We start from the raw sequence: 27,423 nt of genomic DNA on the forward strand, positions 1-27,423 counted from the left end.
AGTCCTCTTTAAAAGTGAGTAGGAATGCCTACAAGTTGCCGTTGGCAAGGTTGTTAAGTGATATAACCAGGGCATATCTACCTCCATCAGCATCAGTGATACAGAATTTATTTGGCAGATATTAATGCCTAAGTGAAGTTGGTGGCAGAGAAGAGCAGAGTGCTTTCATCATCTCAGTGACAAAAATACAAAAATAAAAAAACTGGTTGATAAAAGACAGCTGACCACATTTATTTAGTTCCACAGGAATGTTAAACTTGGGAATATGTTTAAGACCAGTTTTTACTGATGAAGGAAGATTCTTGAAAAAGTGAACATTCTACCCTTGGCCACATAAAATCCTTGGATAGCTTCTCCTTAATTTTTAGAATATAACACAGTCCTACAATGTACTCTTCTCCAGGAAGAAATACCAGATTTTTGGCACACCTAGGTGATTTAGTTAAGCACCTGACTCTTGATTTCAGCTCAAGTCATGATCTCAGGGTCATTGGATCCAAAGCCACATTGGGCTCTGTGCTCAGCGAGGAGACTGCTTGAGATTCTGTCTCCCTCTCCCCTCCCCCTGCTGTCTCTTTCTCTCTCTCTCTCTCAAATAAATAAATAAATAAATAAATAAAATAAAATCTTGAAAAAAAAAAGAAGTAACACCAGATTGTCTAATTATAAGCTTTCATTTTCTGCTTCTTGTCAGGACATTCACATCATTTCCAAGATTCAGGGTCAATTTAATATACAGAATTAGATTCAAATAGGATTTTATTAGGGTAGGCTAATTTTAAAGATTTTTTATTTATTAGAGAGAGTGAGCGAAAGAGAGAGAGTGCGCACGTGCACAAGCAGGGGGAGGAGCAGGGGGAGAGGGAGAAGCAGACTCCCTGCTGAGCAAGGAGTCTGATGTGGGGTTCGATCCTGGGACTCCAGGATCATGACCTGAGCTGAAGGCAGATGCTTAACCGACTGAGCCACCCAGGCGCCCCTAGGGTAGGCTAGTTTGTACTAACACGTAGACCCTCAAGTTTCAGTGGATTAACCTGATAAAAGCTTACTTACTGTTTATGTAATAATTCTTGGGTTGTGTACAGGTTGATAGGAAGACTCCTGCATGTGGCTCTCCTCCATGCTGTCATTCAGACATCTAGAGTGATGGTGACTTTGCCATCTTCAACAAGTGGTTTCCAGGGTTAGTCAGGGCGTCACCATACCAGTTAGCCAAAAAGGGGTGATGGAGCATAGAGGGAGCCTTCTTGTGGGAAGGTTTAATGGGCCAGGCCCAGAAGTGGCAGGCATCACTGCCATTCATATTACATTTTCTAAACTGAGTCATACGGCCACATCTAAGTGCTAGAGACACTGGGAAATGCACTCTAGCTGTATGCTTAGAAAGAAGAATGACTTCATTAATATAATTAATATATTTTTATACTACCAATTACTTCAAATATCATATCCTTAATTTTTTAATTCTCTTATAAGAACTGATAACTCCTCAAGTTTAAATAGGAATTTTAATTGAAAGTATGTATATCATATATAACATGTGTAGATTTTATATTGTCCCCAGGTAATCTAAGTAAATTTCAGTCTGCAAAAATAATCTTACTGCACTGATGAAACCTGAAGGAGAATCTGCTTTCCTACTTCAAGTCTTACAGGTTTCCTTGTGGTAGGAGAAATTCATTGGCCTAATCTCTACAACCACCTCCTCTTTGAGCCTGATCAAGAGCCACTTTCCAGGTATATACTCTATAAATCTGCTAGAAATTTATGAACTTGCTATGGTTCCTGCAAATAAGCACTGCATAGTTCTGTATTTGGAGATAGAGAAAAACTTTATCTGTTTCCTTGAGCATCAGCTTTTTTGTCTTCCTTCATAGGTAACTTCTAGATGAAAATATTTCAGACTTTCTTAGATAATAAAACTGAATCCCCACATAAAATTCTCTAAGTATAAAACCTTGAGAACAGAAGTTAGAGAGTTCATATTAATTATACCTTTAAAAATGTTTATATCTCAAATGAGATGTGTGTAGAGAGGTTCAGTTTTAGGGCTCTGCCACCATCTGTCTTTGTAACAGTAACTGAGTCATTTAACCTTTCAGGGTTATCATTCTATGAAATGTCATAGGTAGGGATGATTGATTTGAATTTGTAAGGTCCATTTTAGCTATAATAGTTGTTTAATCTTAAAATCACTTTATTCTTCCTAATATTTTGATTATAACTTGTTGCTTTAAATGTTCTCATCTTTTTAATCCTCTCTAAACTTAATTTTTTTAAGTTTTTATTTTAATTCCAGTTAATTAGCATATAGTGTTATATTAGTTTCAGGTGTACAATATAGTGATTCAACAATTCTATACATCACCCAGTGCTTATCATGACAAGTGCAGTCCTCAATCCCTGTCATCTATTTCACCCATCTCCCACCCATCTCCCCTCTGGTAACCATTGGTTTATTTTCTATAGTCTTGTCTCTTTCTTGATTTGTCTCTCTCTCTCTCTCTCTCTCTTTCTTTTTTCCCCCTTTGCTTGTTTGTTTTGTTTCTTAAATTCCACATATGAGTGAAGAAATCACATGGTACTTGTCTTTCTCTGACTTATTTTGCTTAGCATTATACCTCTAGCTCCGTTTGCAAATGGCAAGATTTCATTCTTTCTTATGGCTGAGTAATATTCTATTGTATATATATTTTAAATCAAAACACCAGTTTTATAAACTTTGTCACAGATAATGCCTTTTCAACTTTCATTCGTGTTAAATTCAGGGACATTTAAGTTCTCTCTGAAAATAAAATGTCAATGTAATGGGAATAAACTGCCAAAACTAAGTAATATTATATGATTTTTAAAACTTGTATATCCTTTTCAATAATAATTTCTACAACTGAAAAATTGAATTATTTTTAAGGTTGTATACCTTTTAATAGTGCTTTTTTCTTATATTCTCTTTTTAAAGTTGTTTTTGTCAAATTTAAAAGGTATATAAAATTATACAGTTGACCCTTGAATAATGCAGGGCTATGGGCACCAACCCCCTGTGCAGTCAAAAATCCATGTATAACTTTTGACTCCCCCCAACTTAACTATTAATAGCTTACTGTTTACCAGAAGCCTTACTGATAATATAAACAGTTGATTAACACCTGTTTTGTATGTGGTATGTATTATATGCATATTATTACAATATGCATACACCTTATTTTATTCTTTTTTTTTTTAAGATTTTATTTATTTATTTGAGAGAGAGAGAATGAGAGAGAGAGCACATGAGAGGGGGGAGGGTCAGAGGGAGAAGCAGGCTCCCTGCCCAGCAGGGAGCCCGATGCGGGACTCGATCCCGGGACTCCAGGATCATGACCTGAGCCGAAGGCAGTCGCTCAACCAACTGAGCCACCCAGGCGCCCCACCTTATTTTATTCTTACAACAAGATAAGCTAGAGAAAAAATATTATTAAGAAGATCATAAGGAAGAGAAAATACATTTACAGCACTGTACTGTATTTATTGAAAAAAAAAATCCATGGATCAATGGACCTGTGCAGTTCAAACCTGTGTTCAAGGGTGAACTGTATATTCCAGCATTCAGAATTAATACTTGTTAACATTTTGACATATTTGTTCATAGTTTCCTTTCAGAGATAAATACTATCTAAGTGTGCTGTCTTTTTTAATAGCAATATTAAAGAACTTTAGCTTCTTTCTTTTTTTTTTTAAGATTTTATTTATTTATTTGACAGAGAGAGACACAGTGAGAGAGGGAACACAAGCAGGGGGAGTGGGAGAGGGAGAAGCAGGCTTCCTGCGGAGCAGCGACCCGATGAGGGACTTGATCCCAGGACGCTGGGATCATGATCTGAGCCGAAGGCAGAAGCTTAACGACTGAGCCATCCAGGCACCCCAAGAACTTTAGCTTCTAATAGGGTTTCTCTTCACTTTTTTTTTAATTTATAGTTTTAAGACAAAAACTGACAACGTGGTACAAAGTTTACATTTAAACAAAGTTTTCACAGAAACCTAGCACATGCCTAAGAAGATTTTACAGTGGATTTTTAGGTACAGGTCTAGACAATGTCGAGAACTGATGTATCTCATGATCCAAGACAGCATTTTGGGTATTAGGTAATTCCTGGGATTAGAAAAATTTTGTTTTGTTTTGTGTTTTTTTTAATAATTATTATGTTATGTTAATCACCATACATTACATCATTAGTTTTTGATGTAGTGTTCCATGATTCATTGTTTGCGTATAACACCCAGTGCTCCATGCAGTACGTGCCCTCCTTAATACCCGTGACCAGGCTAGCCCATCCCCCACCCCCCTCCCCTCTAGAACCCTCATTTTGTTTCTGAGTCCATAGTCTCTCATGGTTCGTCTCCCCCTCCGATTCCCCCCCCTTCATTTTTCCCCTCCTGCTATCTTCTTTTTTTTTTTTTTCTTAACACGTATTGCATTATTTGTTTTGGAGGTACAGGTCTGTGATTCCACAGTCTTGCACAATTCACTGCGCTCACCATAACACAAGTGAACCATGGCCCCAGTATGAAAGTTTAATCTTCTCCTGAGACCAGGGCTTTTGAAATCCTTCCACTCTTAAAGTGCCACCACCAGTGGTTTCAGAGTTCACAGTTCAAGAAGCAGACAGGCTCCAAGAGTTTTCCATTCTAAGAGCATGGGCCTTTCTTTCCCTAGTCTCCCACCTTCTATACCACCCTCTCCCCCTCCCCAAATACCTCAGCCAGTTGCTTGGATGAACAAGCTGGTATTTATAACTTTATAATTGAAAAAGAAAGGGTCTGGGCGCCTGGGTGGCTCAGTCGGTTAAGCGACTGCCTTCGGCTCAGGTCATGATCCTGGAGTCCCAGGATCGAGTCCCACATCGGGCTCCCTGCTCGGCGGGGAGTCTGCTTCTCCCTCTGACCCTCCTCCCTCTCATGCTCTCTGTCTCATTCTCTCTCTCAAATAAAAAAAAAAAAATCTTGAAAAAGAAAGGGTCTTATCAACATCAAGGGTTAGCATCTCTAAGACAGAACAGTCGCCTGGCCTATGTTCCAATAAAACTTCCCTCCTTAACCAGTTTCCATTCTACAAATGACAGCTGCTGACTAACTGCTGTAGTCCTTTGTTGGGAACAGCATTAAACTCAGGCAGGGGACACATTGACTTAGAAGTTTCAGATATTCACAGCTTTTAAACAGTCTCTCACAGTCTTCATTTAGGTTGCCAATGACTTTTTTTAAAAGCTAAAATATTCTGGACATAAAACCAAATCATCATTAGGTTGTTCTTTTCAATGTTTCACCATTTTCCCAATAAGGCCCCAAATTTTAACAAAAATGATTCTGTCTTCCTTCCTTCCTACTCCATCCCTCCTACCCCTAAATAGTACACCAGTGATCCCCAAAAACTACATATACACCACACTGTAAAAATGCAATTAACGCTTTTGGAAAGCAGGCTGTGTGTTGTGGACATGCTCTTTGAAGATCTACAATATTGTTTGCTCTCCTATACACCTATTCTGCAAATTTTGTCCTTCATGGAAGGCATTCTACTTTTCTCAGCAAAGTACAGAATGAGCTGCCTTGCAGCACTTCTCCTTCCCCTCCACTGGGATGGGTGTGCAAACTACACAGCTGGAAAGGCTTTATATTCCTTTGGGCGGCTCTAAGTAGTGTACTGACTCTTCAAAGGACATCTCCTCAAGCCACCTCTATGGTGTCAAGACAAGTAGAACTCCTTTCCCTCTCCACTTGAAACCCACGGACAGATGTGACAGGGGCTAGGACGCAGGAGAGTTAATTCTTGTCATCTTTTTTGTCACCATCTTCTGAGAGGTAGGAATGCCACATCAGACTTTCCTCATAGAAGGATATGACCCCTGTGGACACTTGACATTGGCTTCATTGGAAGGGACCAGGTCATCCTCATCACATTTTTTCCATTTCATCAAGAACATGAGCTCTGCACCGGAGTCTGTAGCTCCAATAATATGCTCCAGCTCCAGACCCTGAGCAAAGCCTCATGGCTTTTCTGACTCTTCTTTCTTCTTTGGTTTGTTCTCTCCCTTATTTTCAGAATCAGAGTCAACTTTGCGCTTGCCTTCCTATAATTTTTCTGTTCCATGTGCCATTTTCTGTGACTGTAGGAACTCGGCAATGAGGTCAGGACAGCCCAGGTTCTCTTCTGGCTCCCATGTGTTGTCTGCATCTGATGACCCCTTCCACTCTAGGAGGTAGTCCACTTTGCCTTTTCCTCTTGATGTTTGGGAAATTTTTACACCACATATTCTTCTTCCTCATCCTCTAGCACCTCCTCCACTTTCTTCTTGTTTGGTTTCTTCCTCAGTGCCCACCAGCTTTCTAGTCTAAAGGGTGATGCTGCGCCCAAGAGCATGAGAGGAAACCGTCCCATGCTAATGGTGTGTTGGACCAGTGGGGGAAGTGGCCTCCAGAAAAGGAACAAATCTCTTCACGTTCTAAAGCTTGTTTTTGTCTTAGCAATGGAAACAAAAATTAATATAGCACGTGGTTGAGAGTGTGGTCTTTAGAATCAGAATACCTAGATATGAATCTCAGCTCTTTTACTCAAGAACCTTGCCAAAGCTAATTAAATTTACATGCCTCATTTCCCTCATCTGTAAAATCAGGATAGTAATGGTCCCTACATTACAGGATTATTTTTTTTTAAGATTTTATTTATTTATTTGTCAGAGAGAGAGAGAGTACAAGCAGGGGGAGCCACAGGCAGAGGGAGAAGCAGGCTCCCCACTGAGCAGGGAGTGCGACCCTGGGATCATGACTCACCCTGGGATCATGACCTGAGCCAAAGGCAGGTTAACCGACTGAGCCACCCAGGCATCCCACATTACAGGATTATTAAGAGAGCTTAAAATGGTCAGGCACATAAGAAGGTCTTGGTATGTGTTAACTTTTTTTTTTTTTTTAAATGTAGCTAAATAGGGACTTTGTGTATGGATAGCAGCAAGGTTACGATGCTAGGTATGAGATTATTGCCTCAGCTTCAAATCTGCCCTTCATTGCATCTGCTTGTAATGCTGGCGTTGGAACTTGCAAATGTTTCTTTTTTGCCGGTAGACTGTGCAGCAGGCACACTGTAGGCAGAAGAGGCTTCTTTCTCTGACTGGTGTGCCTCTGTCCTGCTTGTTCCTGGAGCACTGTGAAACACCCAGTGACACTCACCTCAAGCCCTTCTGTGTCAGGGGCCAGGCAGAAGATGGAAACCACACAGTAATTTGAACAGATAAGCTTCAATATGAAGAATTGTTCACTATTTACAAGAGATTAGCTACTAAGAAGGAATCAAAATTCAAAAGAATATTCTAGGGCTGAGGGAGAAAACCTAAGGAAAGAACAAACTTGGAAGGGGGGCTCCCTCCCTAGATTGGGATTTAGGCCTTGTTAGAAAAGGTGTATTCACAACTAGAGCTTTTTTCCCACAGTTGCTGGGCTGAGGCTGGCAGACCCTAAAACGTAGCTAGGACTGGCTACCTGGAAACTGCCTACTGGTGTGCACTGGGCCAGTGTTGACAGACAGGGAACCATGAGATAGAATTGGCGTGCAGGAGATCCCCCACTATGATGCAAGTAGGCCAAGGCTGGTTGGTGGGCAGGGAACTTCAAGTTGTGACCTTCCATTGGGGTACAGGTAGGCCAAGGACTCTAGGACTGATCTTACTTAATGTTTGTTTGTTTATTTATTTGTTTGTTTCTTTATAAAGAATCCACAAGAGGGTACATAGTAAAATCTCCAGGTATTCAAGTTCTTCCAGACAATAAAATTCTAGCTTGAGGGAAGTGACCTGCCAGAGCATTTTTAAGACCTGTATAAATGAGTAGAGGAAAAGGGCAGATGAGTCACTCTATGGTTGGTGTTATGGACTGAATGTGTCCCCTCAAAATTCATATGTTAAAACTCTAATGTCTAGTGTGGCTGTATTTGGAAATGGGATCTCTAAGGAAGTATAAGGTTAAATGAGGTCATAAAGGTAGGCTCCTGATCTGATAGGATTAGTGTCCTTATAAGAAAAGACATCAGAGAGCTCACTCACACTTTGTTAATATGCCCACACACTGAGGAAAGACCATGTGAGGATATAGAAAGAAGGTGCCATCTGCAAGCCAAAAAGAGAGCTTTCACCAGAAACTTAACATGCTGACACCTTGATCTTGGACTTGTAGCTTCTAGAACTGTAAGAAAATAAATTTCTGTTGTTCAGGCCATCCAGTCTATGGTATTTTGTTATGACAGCCCAAGCTAATAGAGTTGGGTAAGTTCAAGGTGATTCATTTAGGGTAAAATAGTCCAAACTACTAATGATGTATTATGTTTATTCCTTCCAGTTGCAGTCTAGAAAAACTATCTTGGGAGTCATGTAGCCAGGCCTAGAAGACTGTGGCTCAGTGCATAGCTAGAAATTTTGTCATGAAGGGTCAGCCATCACTCTTAAGAAATAAATAGAATACCACATACCATATAATCTAGATGTTTGGAACTGAGCCAGGAAGACTGAGAGAAAGGTGGTAAAGGCAGATGGGAGCCTCAAGGAAATGCCAGGCCGTTGGAATAGTTTTGTCATCATGGACACATTTAAAGAACTCCCAACTTATAGTACCACAAAGGCATTTGATACCTCAAACTTTATACATGGAGCTGAGCTGCCAAAGACTATTTCTGGACCCTGCTGATCAACAGAGTAGACACTCTTGATGAACTGATTCTACTGGCTAACGGAGAAGGAAGTGTTCTCATTTAGTTTTCATTTAATCTTTACAGTTTGTGGAATTGGTATTTATTTGCCCACTTTTTACATTGAAAATGCTAAAGTTCAGAGAGGTTATTTTTCCCAAGGTTACAACTAGGAAGTGGTGAAGTTGGCATTTGAACATAGGCCTGAAGGATTGCAAAACCAATGCACTTTTATTCCAAAATGCCAAGTTGTGTAATGTGGAAGAACTCTGGATTTGGTCAGAGACTCAGTTGCTGTCTGCATGACAGTGATGAAGGCTTCTCTAGACTAGGCTAGTAACTCTTTTGTAAAATGAGGCTAATAATATATGTGCTGTTTGCTTTTTAAAAAGTAATGTAGCAATCCACAGCTTTTTCTAAAGTCCATACATGTGTGTGTATGTTTCTTTAAAGCATGAGCTTGGTTTCTGTCTTTTTTTGCCCATTCTTTCATAACTTGTTTTTTTCTCACCAAGCTATGTGTCCTATAAATCTTACGCAAGTACCACCTCCTGATCTACAATATCCTTTTTAATGGCCATAGACTACTACTCATTGATGTATTATATTAAAATGTTACTATATCAATATATTATAGATTTCTGATTCTTGTCTTATAATTGGGTACCCTTCCAAACTCTGGATATACTGTAATTTATGTTCAGTATTGTTTATTTCATTTTCAGGTCGTTTTTCAAATCAGATTTGATAGGGGTTTGTCTATTTTATTGATCTTTTTAAATACATTTTTTAAATTAAATTCATTTACTGTTTTATTGTTTTGTTTACTTCTGCTTTTATCTTTATTATTCTTTTCTGTTTTCTTCAAATTTATCTTATCCTTTCTTTGGCTTCTTGAGTTGAATACATATATTTACTTTAAATTCTTATTTTTAAAAATATATATTTAAGGATATTAATTTTCCCATTTAGTAATGGCTTTGACCAAATTACACAGATTGCTGTTTGTGAGTCCCTAAGTGTCCATTTTCAAAAACTGTATTCTCAGTTTTCATTTCTTTTTTAACCCAAGAATTGTCTAATTGTATAGTAGTGTATCTCAAATTTTCCATAGTGGTTTTTTTATGTTCATTTCTTTGCTGATAAATTTTAGCATTTTTCCATATGAGGCAAGGAATAAAACCTGAATGATTTCTTTTTTAAAAACAACATATAACTAACTTTCAAAAATACAATAAATAGGTAATAATATAAGGCATAGCTATATATGCACTGGACAGCTTAAAAAATAAACCATCAGCATATATACCTCTATCATAATTCTCTCTTCCCCAAAGAGATAACCACGGTTCTAAATTTGATTTTTATCATTCCCATGAATGTTTTCGTAATTTTATTACAAATGAGTGTACCCCTGAATGATATATACTTGTTTGGTAGTATCCTTTTATAATTTGTATTTTTATTTAATATTATATTTAAGAAATTTATCTACATTGATATAAGTACGCCTGGTAAATTTATATTCACTACTCTATAATATTCTGTGAATATTTCATTGAACCAAATAACTTCCACATTTTTATTTTATTGATATTTTTGTGAAGACTAATATATGGTCAGTTTATATATTTTGTTTATTAAAAACAAGCATCTTATTTTTGTTTTGTTACACAGATTCTTTTTCTTACATGGTTTCTTCATTTGATCTACCCATTTCTAGTAGAGATGTATTTACATCTCAGCCGTGATTGTGAATTGGCCAAATTGCATTTTTCTAACAGGTTTTCCATCATATAATTTTAAGTTGTTTTGTTTTATGTGTGTAATGTCTTCTTGGTGAATTTTTCTTTGTCCCATTTAATGCTTTTGGCCCATAATTTTGTGTATTTTCAAACATTTGGGGCAATGTTTACCTCTGACTCTTGTAAGGAATGTTTATATTGCTTCTTAAAAATATGAGTTCCTTTTTTTTAATGAGAGTCTAACCCACTCATATTTATTGACATATCTACATCTGTTTTTGCTGTATTACCTGAGCATGTGTAATTTTTTTCTCTTTATGCCCCGACATTAGATTGGTCCTTTTTTTTTTTTTCCTCTTTTCTGTCTCTCTGGTGGCTTGAAAGTTGTACATCCTGTTTCTAGTCTTCAAGTGGTTACACATACAAGGCAAATTATTGAACATTTTTGACTGTATTGCCTTCTCCACCCCACAGTTCTGAAGCCAATTACATTAATGCCAGATAATTGTTGATTTTTAATATGCTTCAATTTTTAAAGGAATCATTATTTAATAATTGTAAGTTTTACAACCACTTTCATGCATTCATTTATTTAGCAAATATTGAAGAACTTGCTACAAGCAAGAAACTGGGGAAGCTGAAGTGTACCCCTTAAAAATTCCTGCCTTTGTGGAATTTATATTATTTCAGAAGGCTAGATGTATAAATTTTGTATTTGTCAGTATATTTATAATATGTAAAGGCCAGATGAGATCATCATAGAAGTAATTATAGGTTTTAAAAAGAGAGTCTGAGGACTGGCAAAGAAGTAAGTACCAGCAAAAGTACAAAGAATGCCAGAGAAGTAAAAGGAAAATCAGGAAAGTGATGTCTTGGAAACTGAGAAAATTATTTTAAGGAAAAAAGAGTTATCAAATGTGTCAGATGCTGTAAGATGAAAACTGAGAATTAACCTTTGAATTTAGCAACAAAGAGTTCATCCATGACCTTGATAAGCAGTTAGTGGGGTGGTAGAGGGGAGAACCTACTGAAGTAGAGGAGGTCAGAGACAGGAAGTGAATGCAGGAGACAAGGTGGAGAGGAAGGGAAGAGTAGCTAAATGGAGAAGTAGGACAGGAAGCCTTCTAAAACTGGAGGAATGCCAACATGTGTATGCTGAAGGGAAGTGTTCAGTAGAAGAGGGAAAAATAGTGAGGGAGTAGGCAGGGCAAGAGAGGTACTGCTGGAGCAAAGACTTTGAATAGGCGAGAAGAGATGAGATACACACCCTAAACCTCTATGCATACTGCCTCCTTAGATAACTTTTACTCACATCATCCTCCTGTCAATATTGAGATGATATTTGTGAAAGTACTTTGTAAACTTGTAAAGAACCTTATAATGTAAGCTACTATAACAATGCAAGTGGAGACTTTAGACTAAGTGGTCAGTTAACTTTTTTTTTTTTTACAACTTTTTTTTCTATTTGATTTCAGCCAGGGCAATACTATTGGCTGGTCTTCAGACTGTGTGTATTTCCACATGGACACATTTACCTAGCATCAAAACACTTCACCTAGAGTACTTGGGATTTTCCCACATTGGAATTTGATATTTAACCTTTCGACCACCCAACAAGCAGAGAAACTGTTACCCCTTTTATCTTCTTAGAAGCTTGTAAATGAGCCTGAAGCCATTTGAGAAAGCCAAGTGTAATACGTGAACATCTTTTTAGTTGGAATAAAAATAGATGTGAATAGAATTTCATAAGATTCTTATCCAGAAAATATAACCTAAAAATCTAAATTTAAAACATTTTTGCTCTTCGGTGTTTTATAAAAATGTTAGCCCTGTTGCCAGTATCAGGTAGGTCATAATAACAAATGCTCAGCTTCCTACTTGAAATCAAATAAATGCTTAATTATTCTTTATTTTTAAAATTAGTGTTGGTTTGATTTAATATCAAACCATTTTTAAAGAAACTAATAAGGGTAAGTAATCAAAATAATGTTGGTTAATACAAATGGTTATTTTTCCTTCTTCCGTTTTTCATTCTCATGGCTCTGTTTCTCACCTGCTAAAAGGTAATACATTAAACAGTGTTTAGATAATTGATATAATTGTTTCAAGCTACCTCTTTAGGGTATTATCAGCTTGTAGGCATCAGTTTCTCTAATTGTCAAGTAGTGAATCTTTTATCTGGCATTTAATCTTGCCTCCCTGGGAAAATCAGACCTTACCACAGAGTAAATTTTCGAATTGCTGACCTGAAGTAACATGAGACTGTGCCTTGGCAGTGAACCTTTGCTTTCTGTTATTCATAGGAAGGATAATGATGTACACTGTTGCCTGAAGACCCTTGTTTCACTACCTTAAGAAGTAACATCTAAGTACTAGTTGCAAAGGTCTGAGTTTGGAAATTCCAAAGAAGATAATTGCACTGACACGATATTTTTATTTCTTTTGGAAAGATGAGGTAATTAAAAAATGTAGCTTTTATTATTTCTCCCACTTCTTAAACATTCATCTTGCTCATGTCAACATGACTTAGAGATTCCACAAAGTTACGTGAAAAATGATCATTACTTATTTTTGTGAATAAATTATGTATTTTGTTTTACAGTTGTATTTTAAATTTTTATTTCCATGTAAACTCTCCATTTTTATAAATAGGAAAACTGAGATTAAAATGTAGCTCACAATTTTTCAGTAAAACATAAAAGATAGAGCTTTCTAGAGCTAGAAAGAAAATTCCCTAAACATTTTTAGCAAACTTGAAAAGAATGTTAAGCAATTCCCATAAAATAATTTCTTAGAAGGTATAAAGTGTAATTTCCTAGGAGGAATAAAATGAAAAGGCAAATTTAAATTCTTTTTTGCCTCTAGATTTCTGTGATTTCATTTTTCTTCTGTGTGGCCTTGCACTTAAATATAAGATAATTTATGTGCCAACTCTGAGATCCATGCTTGGATAATTTTCATTAGCGGTTGTACAAGATCTTTTTGAAATGAAAAATTCCATTTCCTTCACAAAATTTGCCACATCTAAAAATTTTTCAGTGATACCTTCCCTTAAACTTAAATGTCCATATTCTCCTAATCTGTGAAAAATAACACTGTAAAAATTTTAACATATCTATTTAGAATATGCCCATATAAAGCCAAGAAACCATAATTATATTTAATAGTTAATATTTGTCAGTCACACATGCTATAGTGTTTCATTATTTTGAAGTTTGATGATACTTTATTGTCAGAGTGAATTTTACTATATTAATGAAAGAAATGAAGCTGTTAAAATTTGAAACAAGTTTAAAAAATAAAACTTAAGTTTATATATATGAATTTTCAGGTAATTTTATTTTTCTCTGTTACTTGGATCATAGATTTAGAGTTTTTAGGGTTTTTTAAAATATTTTGAATATAGCAATCTGTCAACAAATTTAGTTTGGGAATAACTCAGTTTTAGAATTGTAGAGCAAAAATTGGAAGACCATTATATTTTTCCCTATAGATGGTTCAATTCAGACTTTGTAAATCAAGCCGTAGGACGGTAATTACTGTTTAGCCTCCTGTAGCTAATGTGGGTAGGTCTGTGGAGGTAGAACACAAAACATCTGTTTACACTGGACGTCTCTCAACATTTAAGGATGGAGGCCCAGACCCAGTGTTTCTTAATCTCACTGCAGTGTTTTGTGGAAAGGTCAGAGATACAGAAGCATTCTGCTAAATTTGGAAAAGCAGAGCTAGGGAGAGTGCAGATGTAAACATTAAACTTCAAGTCAATAGTGGCTGTGTCTAAGACTATGGAAAGAGATACAGAATGCAGAAGATAAAATGTGTGGAACTCTCAACCTGGGTGAATCATAGCAGTTTAGTATTTCCTGAAAAATACATGAAGGTGATTTGGAAGTGTTACCTCCCATGAGGCTTCCAATCCTACAGATGTGGTTTGTTTTGGAAGTGAATTTCTCCAAGTCTTTGTTCAACATACATGTAATTCTAATATTTTTCTCCCTGGTCCTTTATATCCCATGAGTCCTTGATACCCAAAGTTGGTATAACAGACTGCAAGCTGTTGACCATAATCTCTTCTCTTCCTCCCTAATAGTTAGGGCTGTAGATGCCCAGTTTTTCATTTTCCATCATCCCTTGTGCTTAAGTTTGGCCATGTGACTAAGTTCTCTTCAATTGAATGCGAGCAGAAGTGATTTATACTGCTTTGAGGCCTGGCCAATAAAAGCTTATCACATGAACTTCTTGCATGCCGCCTCACCCTCCCCACCTCAGTTGATAATGGCTTCACCCTGAGTCTCTGAAGCAGAGTTCCCTGATCCCACTCTGCAACCCTAGTCCCAGAATGTCCTCTCTGGACTCTTATGAGAGAGAAATGAACACCCTTCTGTAGTGTTTGAGCCATTGTATTTGAGGAGTTTAGCCTATCCTATCTAATACAGTAGAGAAAGGATTAATTGGTAAAGGCTTTGAGCACTGAGAAGGGAAGAAATGATTATTTTTTGATGAAGGTAAATTGTATATATATATATGCTATATACATAATAAAAGCTACATTTTTTAATTACCTCATCTTTCCAAAAGAAATGAAAATATTGTGTTACCAGTGCAATTATATATATATACATATATATATATATATATATATATATATATATATATATATATATATATATGTCAGCTGGATTGGTCTCCTATATTCTTCTGGTATGAAAGTTCACCTAATTGCAGACCTATAGGTTCAGCCTGACCATAGATACTAAGACAAAGGAGCTTAATGGCTACTTGTCCACTTTTGACATTATTAATGGAAGTGATCTCTGTGATTTAGTCCTAGTCTTATGGATTCCTACTTTACACCCCAGTGGCCTTATGCCAATTTTCCAGGGACTAATTTTCTTCTTTCTGAATCCAGGCTTCTCTTGATTTGGTCTACTCATCTCTTCTTTGAATAATGGTCTTTTTTTTTTTATTAGCATATAATGTATTATTTGTTTCAGGGGTACAGGTCTGTGATTCATCAGTCTTACACAACACACAGCGCTCACCATAGCACATACCCTTCCCTTTGAATAATGGTCTTAAGCCAATTTGCCTGCTGCTTGAACCACTGTGTATCACCTTATTCCTGGCTGATTATCCACAGTCTGGGTCTTGTACTTGGTTCAGGATTGTGCCAAATAAAACATATGCTCTATTTCCCTTACTTTTTCTGTTCTGGCTTCTCTTCCCTCTTCTGCTGTACCCTCCTACAATCCTTCATGTAGGAAAAAGGGTAATCTAAATTTGAGCATCTTCCAAATCATACTTTTATTTATCTTTTTCTCCAACAATAAAGTACTTCTATGTTATAACTACCACTATTCATTCAAATTTGAAAAGCTATATTCTCTTCTATCTGGCCTTCCCTAATTCATATACTGATAAATTTCTCACTAAATATATTGTTCATTTGTTCTTATTCCTCTAATCAAAAGTTAGAAAAATTTGCGAATTTCATTAATTAACCCCTTTTGAAGCAATATTATAGAAGCAAAAATTATTCTTTATTGTAGAAAAGAATTGGTAATGTGTAACTGAAAGAAGCTAAGTGAAGTAATATGTAGCTAGTAATATTGTAATTATAGTTGACCCTTGAGTAATGCAGAAGTTAGGGGCATCACCACCCCTCCAGTTGAAAACCCCTATATAACTTTTGACTCCTCCAAAAATGTAACTACTAATAGCCTACTGTTGATTGGAAGGCCTTACTAGTAACATAAGTAGTGGATTAACACATACATATTTTGTATGTTATATGTATTCCGTGTTCTTGCACAAAGTAAGCTAGAGAAAAAATGTTCAGAAAAATTATAAGAGAATGTACATTTACAGAACTGTACTGTATTTGTTGAAAAAATTGTGTAAGTGGGCAGGTGCAGTTCAAACCTGTGTTGTTCAAGGGTGAGTTGTACTTTAAAATTTTAAGTACATAGAACCCTTTTAAAATCTAAATATGAAAAAAATCTACATATGTAGTTTTTATGTATTGCAATCACTTGGGAGGGGTAAGAATTGAGTGCTCCACATTTTAAGACTTAAGCAGCAAATTACTTTTGCCTGTATCCCTACTTAAGAAGAGATTCATTTAACCAGAATTTTTACTGTATTAAAATAATAAAATTAAAAATAAATCTCATATACCTTTTATTGCAATAGCTAAACTTAAGCATTTACCAACGTTAGTTTTTTTTTTTTTTAACACTTTATTTATTTACTTGACAGAGAGAGAGCGAACACAAGCAGGGGAGCAGGAGAGGGAGAAGCAGGCTCCCCACTGAGCAGGGAGCCTGACCCGGGGCTCCATCCTAGGACCCTGGGATCATGACCTGAGCCGAAGGCAGATGCGTAACCAACTGAGCCATCCAGGCGCCCCCCAAAGTTAGTTTTAAAGATGTGTTTGAACAACTTTTTAAAAAGATACCCACAAATTATGCCATATCTTTCTCACTAAAACTTTTGATTATCTTTTATTATCTCACTCTAAATTCCTAGTTTGGAATCAAAAGCTTCTCTTTTGTTTGTCCTTTGTCTACTACCTGACCCAGACTCAGGTATCCCTTTGGCTCTTTATTACCCAGTTGCCGATTTTGTTTTCATTCACAAGCATTTGTTTATTCACACAATTATCATTTACCAAGCCTCTTAGATGTTCCAGGCATTATGTTCATCACTGGTTAAGTTCTTATAAACGTAACAACTACTACTCTTCTCAAGGAATTCCTGGTTAAATGGCAGAGACAGATATGTAAACAGATAATTGCAACCCAGTATGAATGGGTGAAAGGAGTACAAGTGACATAACAGGGATGTATAAAGATCTAAGATAACTAGGATTTTTTTTTTAAGGTTTTATTTATTTATTTGACAGAGAGAGAGACACAGCGAGAGAGGGAACACTAGCAGGGGGAGTGGGAGAGGGAGACAGGGAGCCCAGTTGCGGGGCTCGATCCCAGGACCCTGGGATCATGACCTGAGCTGAAGGCAGACACCTAACGACTGAGCCACCCAGGTGCCCCGATAACCAGGATTTATTTAAAGTACAGTATTGACTCTCAGGGAACTCTCAATACTCGCTGTTGTCAGAGTTTCAGATATGTTATTACAAGGATGTGATTAATTAGGATTGATTGGGAGCAGTATCTTATACAATACAGAGGACATGACTGCGGACGTTTTATGACAGTTCTCCTTTCTGAGAGTCTGAGTGGAAGAATCACTGAGATTATTTGATAGGGAGCAGAGATTCATCTTCTTGGAAATAGCTGCAAAAGTTTCTCACTTCCAGAGAAATGAAAAGCAGAGTTGATCTAAAATATTGCTGGAGCTAACCATACCTCAGAGACATTATAGTTCCCAGAGCTCATCTCAGGCACAGAGTGAAATTAGACTCATTCTTGTTTCTACCAACAGGTTAGGACTAGCTGTTGGTTAGTATTAGTTTAGTTGGTTTCATGAGGTACTAGCAGTAGACAGCTACTGAATATGTTGATAATTAGCAGATCTCTATAGCAGACACTCTAAAATAAAGCATTTAGGAGACCTGATAAATAGCAGCTTAACACCTACCACTGGGATGAGTGGATAGGCAAGCACTGTAATCCCAGGGGAACTCCTGAAGGATTCAGGAAAAGGCCTCAGTCACAGGTTGGCAGGTACTGAGTACTGACACTGGGAAATAAGGGGTAGGTTCTAACAATAAGAAGCAAATCGGAAGCTCAGTTCCTGGTTCCAGAGCAGGACAGACACCACCACCCAAATCTCTGGCCCGAAAGTCTTTGATTATTCCCAGGGTGGGACAGGATTGGTTCCAGAGACTGAAGTGAATGAAACAAATACCACAAATAGTGCTTAAGTATCTTCAACAGGTGCTTTTAGGAAGAGGAAGTCAAGGACACTATTTCAGTATCAGAGTTCTCACAATGAAGATTCTGGTTCTTCTAAACACCAGCGAAAACAGGAATTCAGGGTACAAATATTAATTACATTTAATCTCTAAGGATTTTTAATTAGAACAAATTTTTTAAATTGGTAAGTAATAAGCTATACTTCATGGATTGATGTGCTCCTTATTGCCTAACAAAAATTATGTTTCAGTCTCCCTGCATTTAAAAAGAGCTTTTTGAGTGGGTCTGCTGATAATAACAACAACAAATAACTTCCAAAGGCAGGAGTACATGCAGAGAAAAGATTTCACCTTAGAATAAGCCATTTAAAAGAAGCATCTCCAGGAAATATGGAACGTGGAAACTTTGTGTTGAAGTTTGAACTTTGGAGAAATTACTTCTTAGAAGCTTAACCAGTCTTCAGCTCCATCTATGCTTCTCGTACCCACCAGCTAAGTTCTTAGAGAGGCCATTTCTCTTTGTAGCCACTATAAACTTGGGGGTTTTCTCTTTAATATTCCTTAACAATTTAAAGGCTGTCACTTCCTCGGTTTCCTAAGTAGGTGTTTTTTAGTTTGACTGTCAACCTATGGAAATTAAGAATTTTTCTTAGATGACCATGACTTATATTAACTCCCTGTGGTTAACAAATGGTCTAGTTATATTTTATTGCCACTTTTGAAAGGCTTATTTTTTAAGTACATAATATTGGATTGATAATGGAGATTTTCATTTTAATAATTAATGTTTTAACAACTAAATGTAGATAATTCAGGTTTTTTGGCTTTCAGGTTTATTTTTCCATTCACCTTAGCTATATTATACTTATTGATGGTTTTTCTATATTGGGAATTTGTGATGCAAAAGGTATTATTTAATGAAACAGTACATATTAATGAAAAATGTTTAGATTAATCTTAAGTTTTAGAAGTTAACTTTAGAAAGATACATTGGATTTAGATAAGCAAAAAAGGTATTAAAGTAGATCATCCAGTGAATACTGGTATACTTCACCTGTTCCTTGTAATATAAGGATTATACCCATAGGTTCACACCAGTGTGCTACAGGGAAATGGCTGTATTTGTTTTTTAAAAATGCTCTGAACATTAACATGATACAAGGTCATTGTCATTTGTAAGCAAGCAAGACTGCCAAGAGGATTAGTAAACTGGTTTGAATATCATTTTTCACCTTTATTTATTGGTTCTTGTTTTTGAATAATCATAATAGTGATATTAGAACTTCAGTAGGTTTAGATTTTTTTAACTTTGTAAAGTTCAAAAGCAAAGCTGAATCCTTTAAAGGTCTGAGAATTCCTTCTCATATTTTGGGAATCTTCTTGTCTGAAGCTGTCCCTTTTCTCAGGGATTCTAGTGGATCAAGTCAGGTATCAGCTGAACTTCATGGACCACTGCTCCTTATCAACCTCGTAAACACTGTAAAGTTTAATGTGGTTAGAACTGTACCACAGTAAACAAACAAACAAAAAACCTGAATTCTTCATCTGTGCCCTTAGATCATTCATTAAGAAAATAGTCTGTTTTGGGGCACCTGGGTGGCTCAGTTGGTTACGAGTCTGCTTTCAACTCAGGTCATGATCCCAGGGTCCTGGGATCGAGCCCCACATTGGGCTCCCCGCTCAGCATGGAGTCTGCTTCTCCCTCTCCCTCTGCCCCTTCCCCCTCATTCTCTCTCTCTCCCTCTCTCTCTCTCTAATAAATAAATAAAATCTTAAAAAAAAAAAAGAAAGAAAATAGTCTGTTTATAAACCACAGAGAAAGAAGCATGTGGACATTTGGAAGGTTTGAGACTGAATGGGCATATATGGGTAGAATATGATTAAACCAAGCTTACTCATATTTGTCTATAGAAACAGTTTTAGATAAAGTAAGTAATCTTCCAATTGATTATTTTATAATTAACTTATTTGTATATAGTGCACATACCAAGTATCTGTTGGATGAATGAATGAATTTACATTAGCTCATTAGTTGATTTTAAATATTCATCTTGGAAACTAAAAATTGTTAAAATATAATATAATTGAGTTTTGTCCAATACCTTTTGAGTTTTTGTTTGAGGATTTCTATTTATGCTGGTACTTGCCCAACACATTTTAAATTTTTGGTTGGGGACTCATACTTATATTTCTATTTGGGTAAAAAAGGTAAAGAAACAAGAGGACCAGATGATCTCTAAGGTCTATGAAGACCAGTCTAACTCTAAACACATTTATTTCCAGTGAACAAAGGAAAAGAGATACCTATTCCTGATTTAAGGTAGAAGATAATGATCAAAACCAACAGCAGACATTGCATTTAATGGCAATTCATTAGAAGCATTCTCTTCAAAACATGGAACAAGATAATTATGCTTACTATTACTGATAACTATTCAGCATCATATTTAGAGACATAGACCTCTCATAATTAAGACAATGAAAATGAAGTATAAATATTAAAAAGGAAAAGCTACAACTGTCATTTATTATAAAAGAATTTATGATTATTTACTTAGAAAATCGAAGGAAAAAAGTTATTAAAATGAATGAAGGAGTTTAAAAAGGTAATTGGATAGAAAGCAAATATACGAAAGTCATCAGAAATAACCAGTTGAAAATGTAACAGGAATAAAAGGTTCCATTCACAATTCACAATTACACAGAAACTATAAAATGTACCAAAAATCTACCGAAAATATGTAAAACTTATATGAAGAAAACTGCAAAACTTTACTGAAAGACATAGTTGAAGACCTGAATAAATAGATATCCATGTTCCCAAATGGGAAAAATCAAGTCTCCTAAATTACACCAAAATCGAGTGTCATCCCCAACAAAATGCTAGTAGGATTATTTAAATAGAATTTGACATATTGATTTCAAAGTTCACTTAGAGAAGAAACTTGAATATCAATCACTATGAATATTTTCTAAAGATTGATAATAAGATGAAATCTTGCTTTACCTAATATCAAAACATAACCACAAGCTATAATAATTAAAACAGTAAGGCATTTGAGTAGGGAGTAACAAATAATATAAAGAATATAAAGCCAACCAAAGTATTGATTTCCTTTTCTGCTCTTCATCTCATCCCATTCTCCAGTCAGATGAACCCATTCCTCCCAGTTGATGATAACTAGACTGTTTTAGGATCCGGCCAATATACTGGATCAACATGGGAAAATTGGTTTTTACTTTTTACCAGTTTATGTTGCATTTGAGCAGTGCCAGTGTATATTATTGCACTATATGATTTATCTCACTAAATTGAGAAGAGGCAGTGAAGGAAGCAACAAGTGAGCAGTAGCAGGAAGCCCTTTTAAGCACCCAGACTCTGGTTATCTCTTATACATAAATCATATTCTTCCCTTTTAGCATATACTTTTTTTGTCTGGGGCATGAACCATTCTCAAATACCTTCCCAGTCCTTCTTTTAAGGTGTTGCTAAATTTAAGACCTGTAGGCACCACCTAATACCATTATCAAAAATGATGTGTATTATTGCTAAGGCAACAAGAGGTAGAATTCATTAAGTGGAGTTTTGTTGTTGTTTCAAGTTTTTATTTAAATTCCAGTTAACATATAATGCAATATTAGTTTCAGGAGTAGTATTTAGTGATTCATCACTTACATATAACACCCAATGCTCATCACAAGTGCCTTCGTTAATCCCCATCACCCATTTAACCCATCCCCCGCCCACCTCCCCTCCAGCATTTGCTCTATAGTTAAGAGTCTGTTTTATGGTTTGCCTCTCTTTTTCCCCCCCATGTTCATTTGTTTTGTTTCTTAAATTCCACATATGAGTGAAATCATATGGTATTTTTCTCTGATTGACTTATTTCACTTAGCATAATACACTCTAGTTCCATCCATGTTGTTGCAAATGGCAAGATTTCATTTCTTTTTGATGGCTGATTAATATTTCATTATACATACACACACACACACGCACACACGCACACACACCACAATTCCTTTACCCATTCATCAATCAATAGACATTTGGGCTCTTTCCATAATTTGGCTATTGTTGATAATGCCATTAAGTATTGGGGTGCATGTATCCCTTTGAATCAATATTTTTGTATCCTTTAGGTAAATACCTAGTAGTGCTATTTCTGGATCATAGGGTAGTTCTATCTTTAACTTTTGGGGGAACTTCCATCCAGTTTTCCAGAGTGGCTGCACCAGTTTGCATTCCCACCAACAGTGTAAGTGGGTTCCCCTTTCTCCGCATCCTTGCCAACATTTGTTGTTTCCCGTGTTGTTAATTTTAGCCATTCGGACAGATGTGAGGTGATATCTCATTGTAGTTTTGGTTTGTATTTCCCTAATGATGATTGATGCTGAGCAACTTTTCATATATCTGTTAGCCATCTGGATGTCTTCTTTGGAAAGATGTCTATTTAAGTCTTCTGCCCATTTCCTAATTGGATTATTTGGTTTTTGGGTGTTGAGCTTGATAAATTCTTTATAGATTTTCAATACTAACCCTTTATCAGATATGTCATTTGCAAATCTCTTCTTCCATTCTGAAGATTGCCTTTTAGTTCTGTTGATTGTTTCCTTCACTGTACAGAAGGTTTTTATTTTGATGAAGCCCCAGTAGTTCATTTTTGCTTTTGTTTCTCTTGCCTCCCAATCTAGTAAGAAGTTGCTACGGCTGATGTCAAAGAAGTTACTACCCGTGTTCTCTTCTAGTATTTTGATGTTTTCCTGTCTCACACTTAGGTCTTTCATCCGTTTTGAATTAATTTTTGTATATGGTGTAAGAAAGTGGTCCACTTTCATTCTTTTATATGTTGCTGTCTGTTTTCCCAACACCATTTGTTAAAGAGACTGTCCTTTTCCCAATGGATGTTCTTTCCTGGTTTGTCGAAGATTAGTCGATCATACAGTTGTGGGTCCATTTCTGAATTTTCTATTCTGTTCCATTGATCAATGTGTCTGTTTTTGTGCCAGTACCATATTGTCTTGATCACTACAGCTTTGTAATATTACTTGAAATCCTGAATTGTGATGCTTCTAGCTTTACTTTTCTTTTTCAAGATTGCTTTGGCTATTCGTGGTCTTTTGTTGTTCCCTACAAATTTTAGGATTGTTTGTTCTAGCTCTGTGAAAAATGCTAGTGGTATTTTGATAGGAATTGCATTAAATGTGTAGATTGCTTTGGGTAATATAGAAATTTTAACAACATTTGTTCTTCCAGTTATGAGCTTGGAGTATTTTTCCATTTCTTTGTGTCATCTTCAATTTCTTTCCTACAGTGGAGTTTAAATGAAAACTTAACTCTACTTGGTCAGATTTTTTCTGAAACTGTTACTCAGGTGGTTAAAGGATTCACACTGTCCTATAGTTCTGCCTGTTGTCTCTGAGTAGAGAATGGATTAGAGGCAAAAATCACAGGCCATTACTGTAAAATTTTAGGGAAGTAGTGTGTGCTTACACAAAAGTGGTGGCTGTGGCGGATGTGAGAAATTAGAGGGAGAACAACAGGTTTTGTTGATTGATTGTTAGTAGAAGTTAAGGAGAAGGAAGAGTTGTCAGCATTAGCTCATGGAAGGTGGATCAAATTCCCAGCTGCAGTGGTCAAGCGGGTTTGGCGTGCTGGGACCAATGACAGACACTTAGGAAGGAAAGTTTCATGAGAAAACACAGGTACATCATAAGCAGTAATGGCAGCAGCAGGTAGAGGCAGAAGTCACAGATCAAGTCCATATTAGATCATAACAAATAAAGATGTTATGGGCAAAAACTGGTTCAAGATGTTAGACTAAGGCATGGCTTCAGATAATGGTGCAGAAACCATGAGAGTTCCACACAGAGTGGTCCTTCAGGGAATTCTCTGGAAAATCAGTCATGGTTGATTGGGACCAGTTAGGTCCAAGGAAATGGCCTAGCAGGAAGAAAGCAGGAGAGAAAACTGTGGTCACAGACAAGATTGATTTCCCTGTCCTAGGAGGAAGAAGAACCCCCTGGAATATATGTATAGAAAGGGACCTAAGATGTTAGACCAATCCTTGAGGACTATTCAGGGAGATTATTGCCCATTATTGACGTTAAGTTGCTCAGTGTCTCACTTCTCACCCATGACAGAGCCAAAACAGTTTCCCAGTACCTATGGATTACCTGAGTAATTGTTACTAACATACTGCTGAACTGGCTTGTCTCTGGTATGGAGCTGCGTTATCTTTCTAAAGCATCATTTTCTTTGTGTCATTGCTCTACGTAAGAATCTCCTAAAGCCATGTTTTCTATCAGATTAAATTCCAGTGTTTTAGTCTGGCATTCAGAAATCTTATCAGTTTACTTACCCTTTTCCATGAATGCAAATCCTCTGCTCTGGGAAGGTTCTTACCATCTTTTCAGATATTCTTTGTAAACCTAGAATGCTCATATCTTTTCCTGACATTAAAATTCATTTTTTTTCTTCCTGAAACCTTTTTTTTTATTTTTAAAGATTTTTATTCATTTATTTGAGAGAGAGAGAGAGAACATTAGGAGGGGGTGGGCAGAGGGAGAGGGAGAAGCAGGCTCCCCACTGAGCAGGGAGCCCGATGCGGAGCTCGATCCCAGGACCCTGGGATCATGACCTGAGCCGAAGGCAGACACAATGACTGAGCCACCCAGGTGCCCCAGGAACCTTTTTTTTTTTTTTAAGATTTTATTTATTTGAGAGAAAGAGAGAGCACAAGCATGGGAAGCAGCAGAGGGAGAAGGTGAAGCAGGTCTCTGATCAGGGAGCCCGATGCAGGGTCCCAATTCCAGGACCCTGGGATCATAACCTGAGCTGAAGGCAGACGCTTAACCAACTGAGCCACCCAGGAGCCCCATGAAACCATATTAACCTCAATCTCTATAGTGCTTTTTATTTTGATTTACTCTAACCTGACTCATTACTTTCTTCCATGTTTGTACCTTTTGTCTCTCCAACTACCATTTTGTCCTTCCATATAGATTGCATATTTCTTAAAGGCAGAGACTATATATTCTATCTCTTTTACATGCCATTAAAAAGTAGGGAATGAACCTTTCTTTTAGTTTTTAATTGACTACTTGTGTAATGTTTTTAAAAGTCTTAGTCTTCAGAATAGTGAGAAAAGATTAGTCATTTGCCTAGCTTTTCATTTAATAAAGTGTAACTTAGAAATACAAAATGTAGTCTCCTCTTGAAAGTTCTTGTGGATTGTTTTGATACGACTTCTCAAGATATTAGATATTTAAATAATTTTAATAGTTTACACATAATCTGCATTATGACCTCATAGACATGGAAGAGACAATAAATAGAATAAGCTTGCCATCCTAAATAATAATTTTTTCTAATATAAAGTAATTTTTATGAAATGTTCAAAATATAATTATTGTTGATAATCTTGTAAATTGCTATTAACTCCCTAGGGCAGAGTGAAAATATATATGAAAAGATTTTGATTGATCAATCAAATCCACTCTTAGGAATTTATCTCAAGGAACTCTTTGTACGTATATGTAAATATATTCTATCCTGGTCATTTTAACATTGTTTTATAATAGTAAAATACTATGAATAACCTAAATAAATATTCAACCGTATGTAATTCATAAATTGTGCTATCGTACATTTACTATGAAATTTTATACAGTTGCTAAAAAAGGGTCTACTAGAGTATGTAGAGTATTTAGTGACATGAGAAACTAGCCCTGATATATTAGTAAGTGAAAAATATCAGATTACTGAACAGTGTAGTGTAATCCCATTTTTGCCGAAAAAGAAAAAACTAAATCTATAAATTTTAAAAATTCTGTCTTCTGAATTAAATATAATAACTCTTCATCACTTTTGTAATAAAAAAAACCCTTCTATTAAAAAATAAAGTTGCTGTGGTTCAGAGAGAAAGGACCAGTGAAAAATTATCCACAAAGAAAGGTCTTGAAATTAAGGAAAACAAAAGAGACTTCCTGCCCGCTGCCCCCCGCATTTATACACACTCTTCTAATTCTGTTAATCTTAACCTTAGGTAGAATTCAGAGCAACCATTGGTAGTAGCTGTACTATAGTGATCTAGAGTTAGCAACTTCAGTTCTAATCTAAGCGCTGCCACTAAGTGGTTTCTTTAGTGGTAGCCCTGAATAGCATATCAGGGTTTCACTTTCTTTTTTTAGAAAATCAATAGACTACGGGCACCTGGTTGGCTCAGTCAGTTAAGCGTCTGCCTTCAGCTCAGGTCATGATCTCGGGGTCCTAGGATTGAGTCCCACATGGCGCTCCCTGCTCAGCAGGAAGCCTGCTTCTTCCTCTCCCTCTGCCTGCTGCTCCCCCTGCTTGTGCGCTCTCTCTCTCTCTCTCTCAAATAAATAAATAAATAAAATCTTTAAAAAAAAAAACCAACAGACTATACTGAACAGAATTCTGATTAGATCAATAGAGAGCACATAGTAGGCATTCAGCAATAGTTAATGTTCTTTCTAAAGAAACTACTAGCTCAGAAAATTTCATGTTTTCTGGAACTGAAACTTCAGAAGTAAATCACAGGTCCTTTAAAGTGTCAGTTTAGAATTTTCAGGCCCTTAATGATATTTATTGTAGGATCTTTCAAACATTAGTTCATTTTATTCACATGGGTAATTTATTTATAAAATGATTAAGTTCTCCAGAAGACAATATTTTCACACTTGGTCATTTACTCTGTTAATTCACTTTCAGCATAATTAAAAGCATTTAGCTTCTAAAAGGAGACATTATTTCACACAGTCCAAATTTATTTGCTTTCTTAACTTTAGGTTGCTATCAACCGAACAGACATTGAAGACTTAGACCTCTATGCTACATCTCGGGAAAGGAGATTTCGTTTGTTTGCTTCTATAGAATGTGAAGGACAGTTATTCATGACTCCATATGATTTTATTTTGGCTGTTACAACTGATGAGCCCAAATGTAAGTATGTTTTTTTTAATTCTCTTAATAATTTTATAAGATTTTTTTCTTATCTCTGGTTTGTAAAATGTGGAACAGGATAAGTTTTCAGAATAACTAACCAAGTAATGTATTTCAAAAGACA

At 36.3% G+C, this 27,423-nt stretch overlaps 1 protein-coding gene and 1 pseudogene across 1 annotated transcript in view; one reads left to right on the forward strand and one right to left on the reverse strand.

Moving 5' to 3' along the window:
- MICU3 (mitochondrial calcium uptake family member 3) overlaps positions 1-27,423 on the forward strand; it is a 104,331-nt gene that overhangs the window by 15,372 nt on the left and 61,536 nt on the right. Inside the window, exon 2 of the mRNA XM_035004142.1 lies at positions 27,146-27,299. Coding sequence (XP_034860033.1) covers positions 27,146-27,299 — 154 coding nt within the window. The remainder of the gene's footprint in view (positions 1-27,145; positions 27,300-27,423) is intronic.
- LOC118009778 lies at positions 5,800-6,415 on the reverse strand (annotated as a pseudogene).

Source organism: Mirounga leonina, unplaced genomic scaffold, assembly GCF_011800145.1.
Source record: "Mirounga leonina isolate KUSES-001 unplaced genomic scaffold, KU_Mleo_1.0 Mir_128, whole genome shotgun sequence".
Taxonomy (NCBI): Eukaryota; Metazoa; Chordata; class Mammalia; order Carnivora; family Phocidae; genus Mirounga; species Mirounga leonina.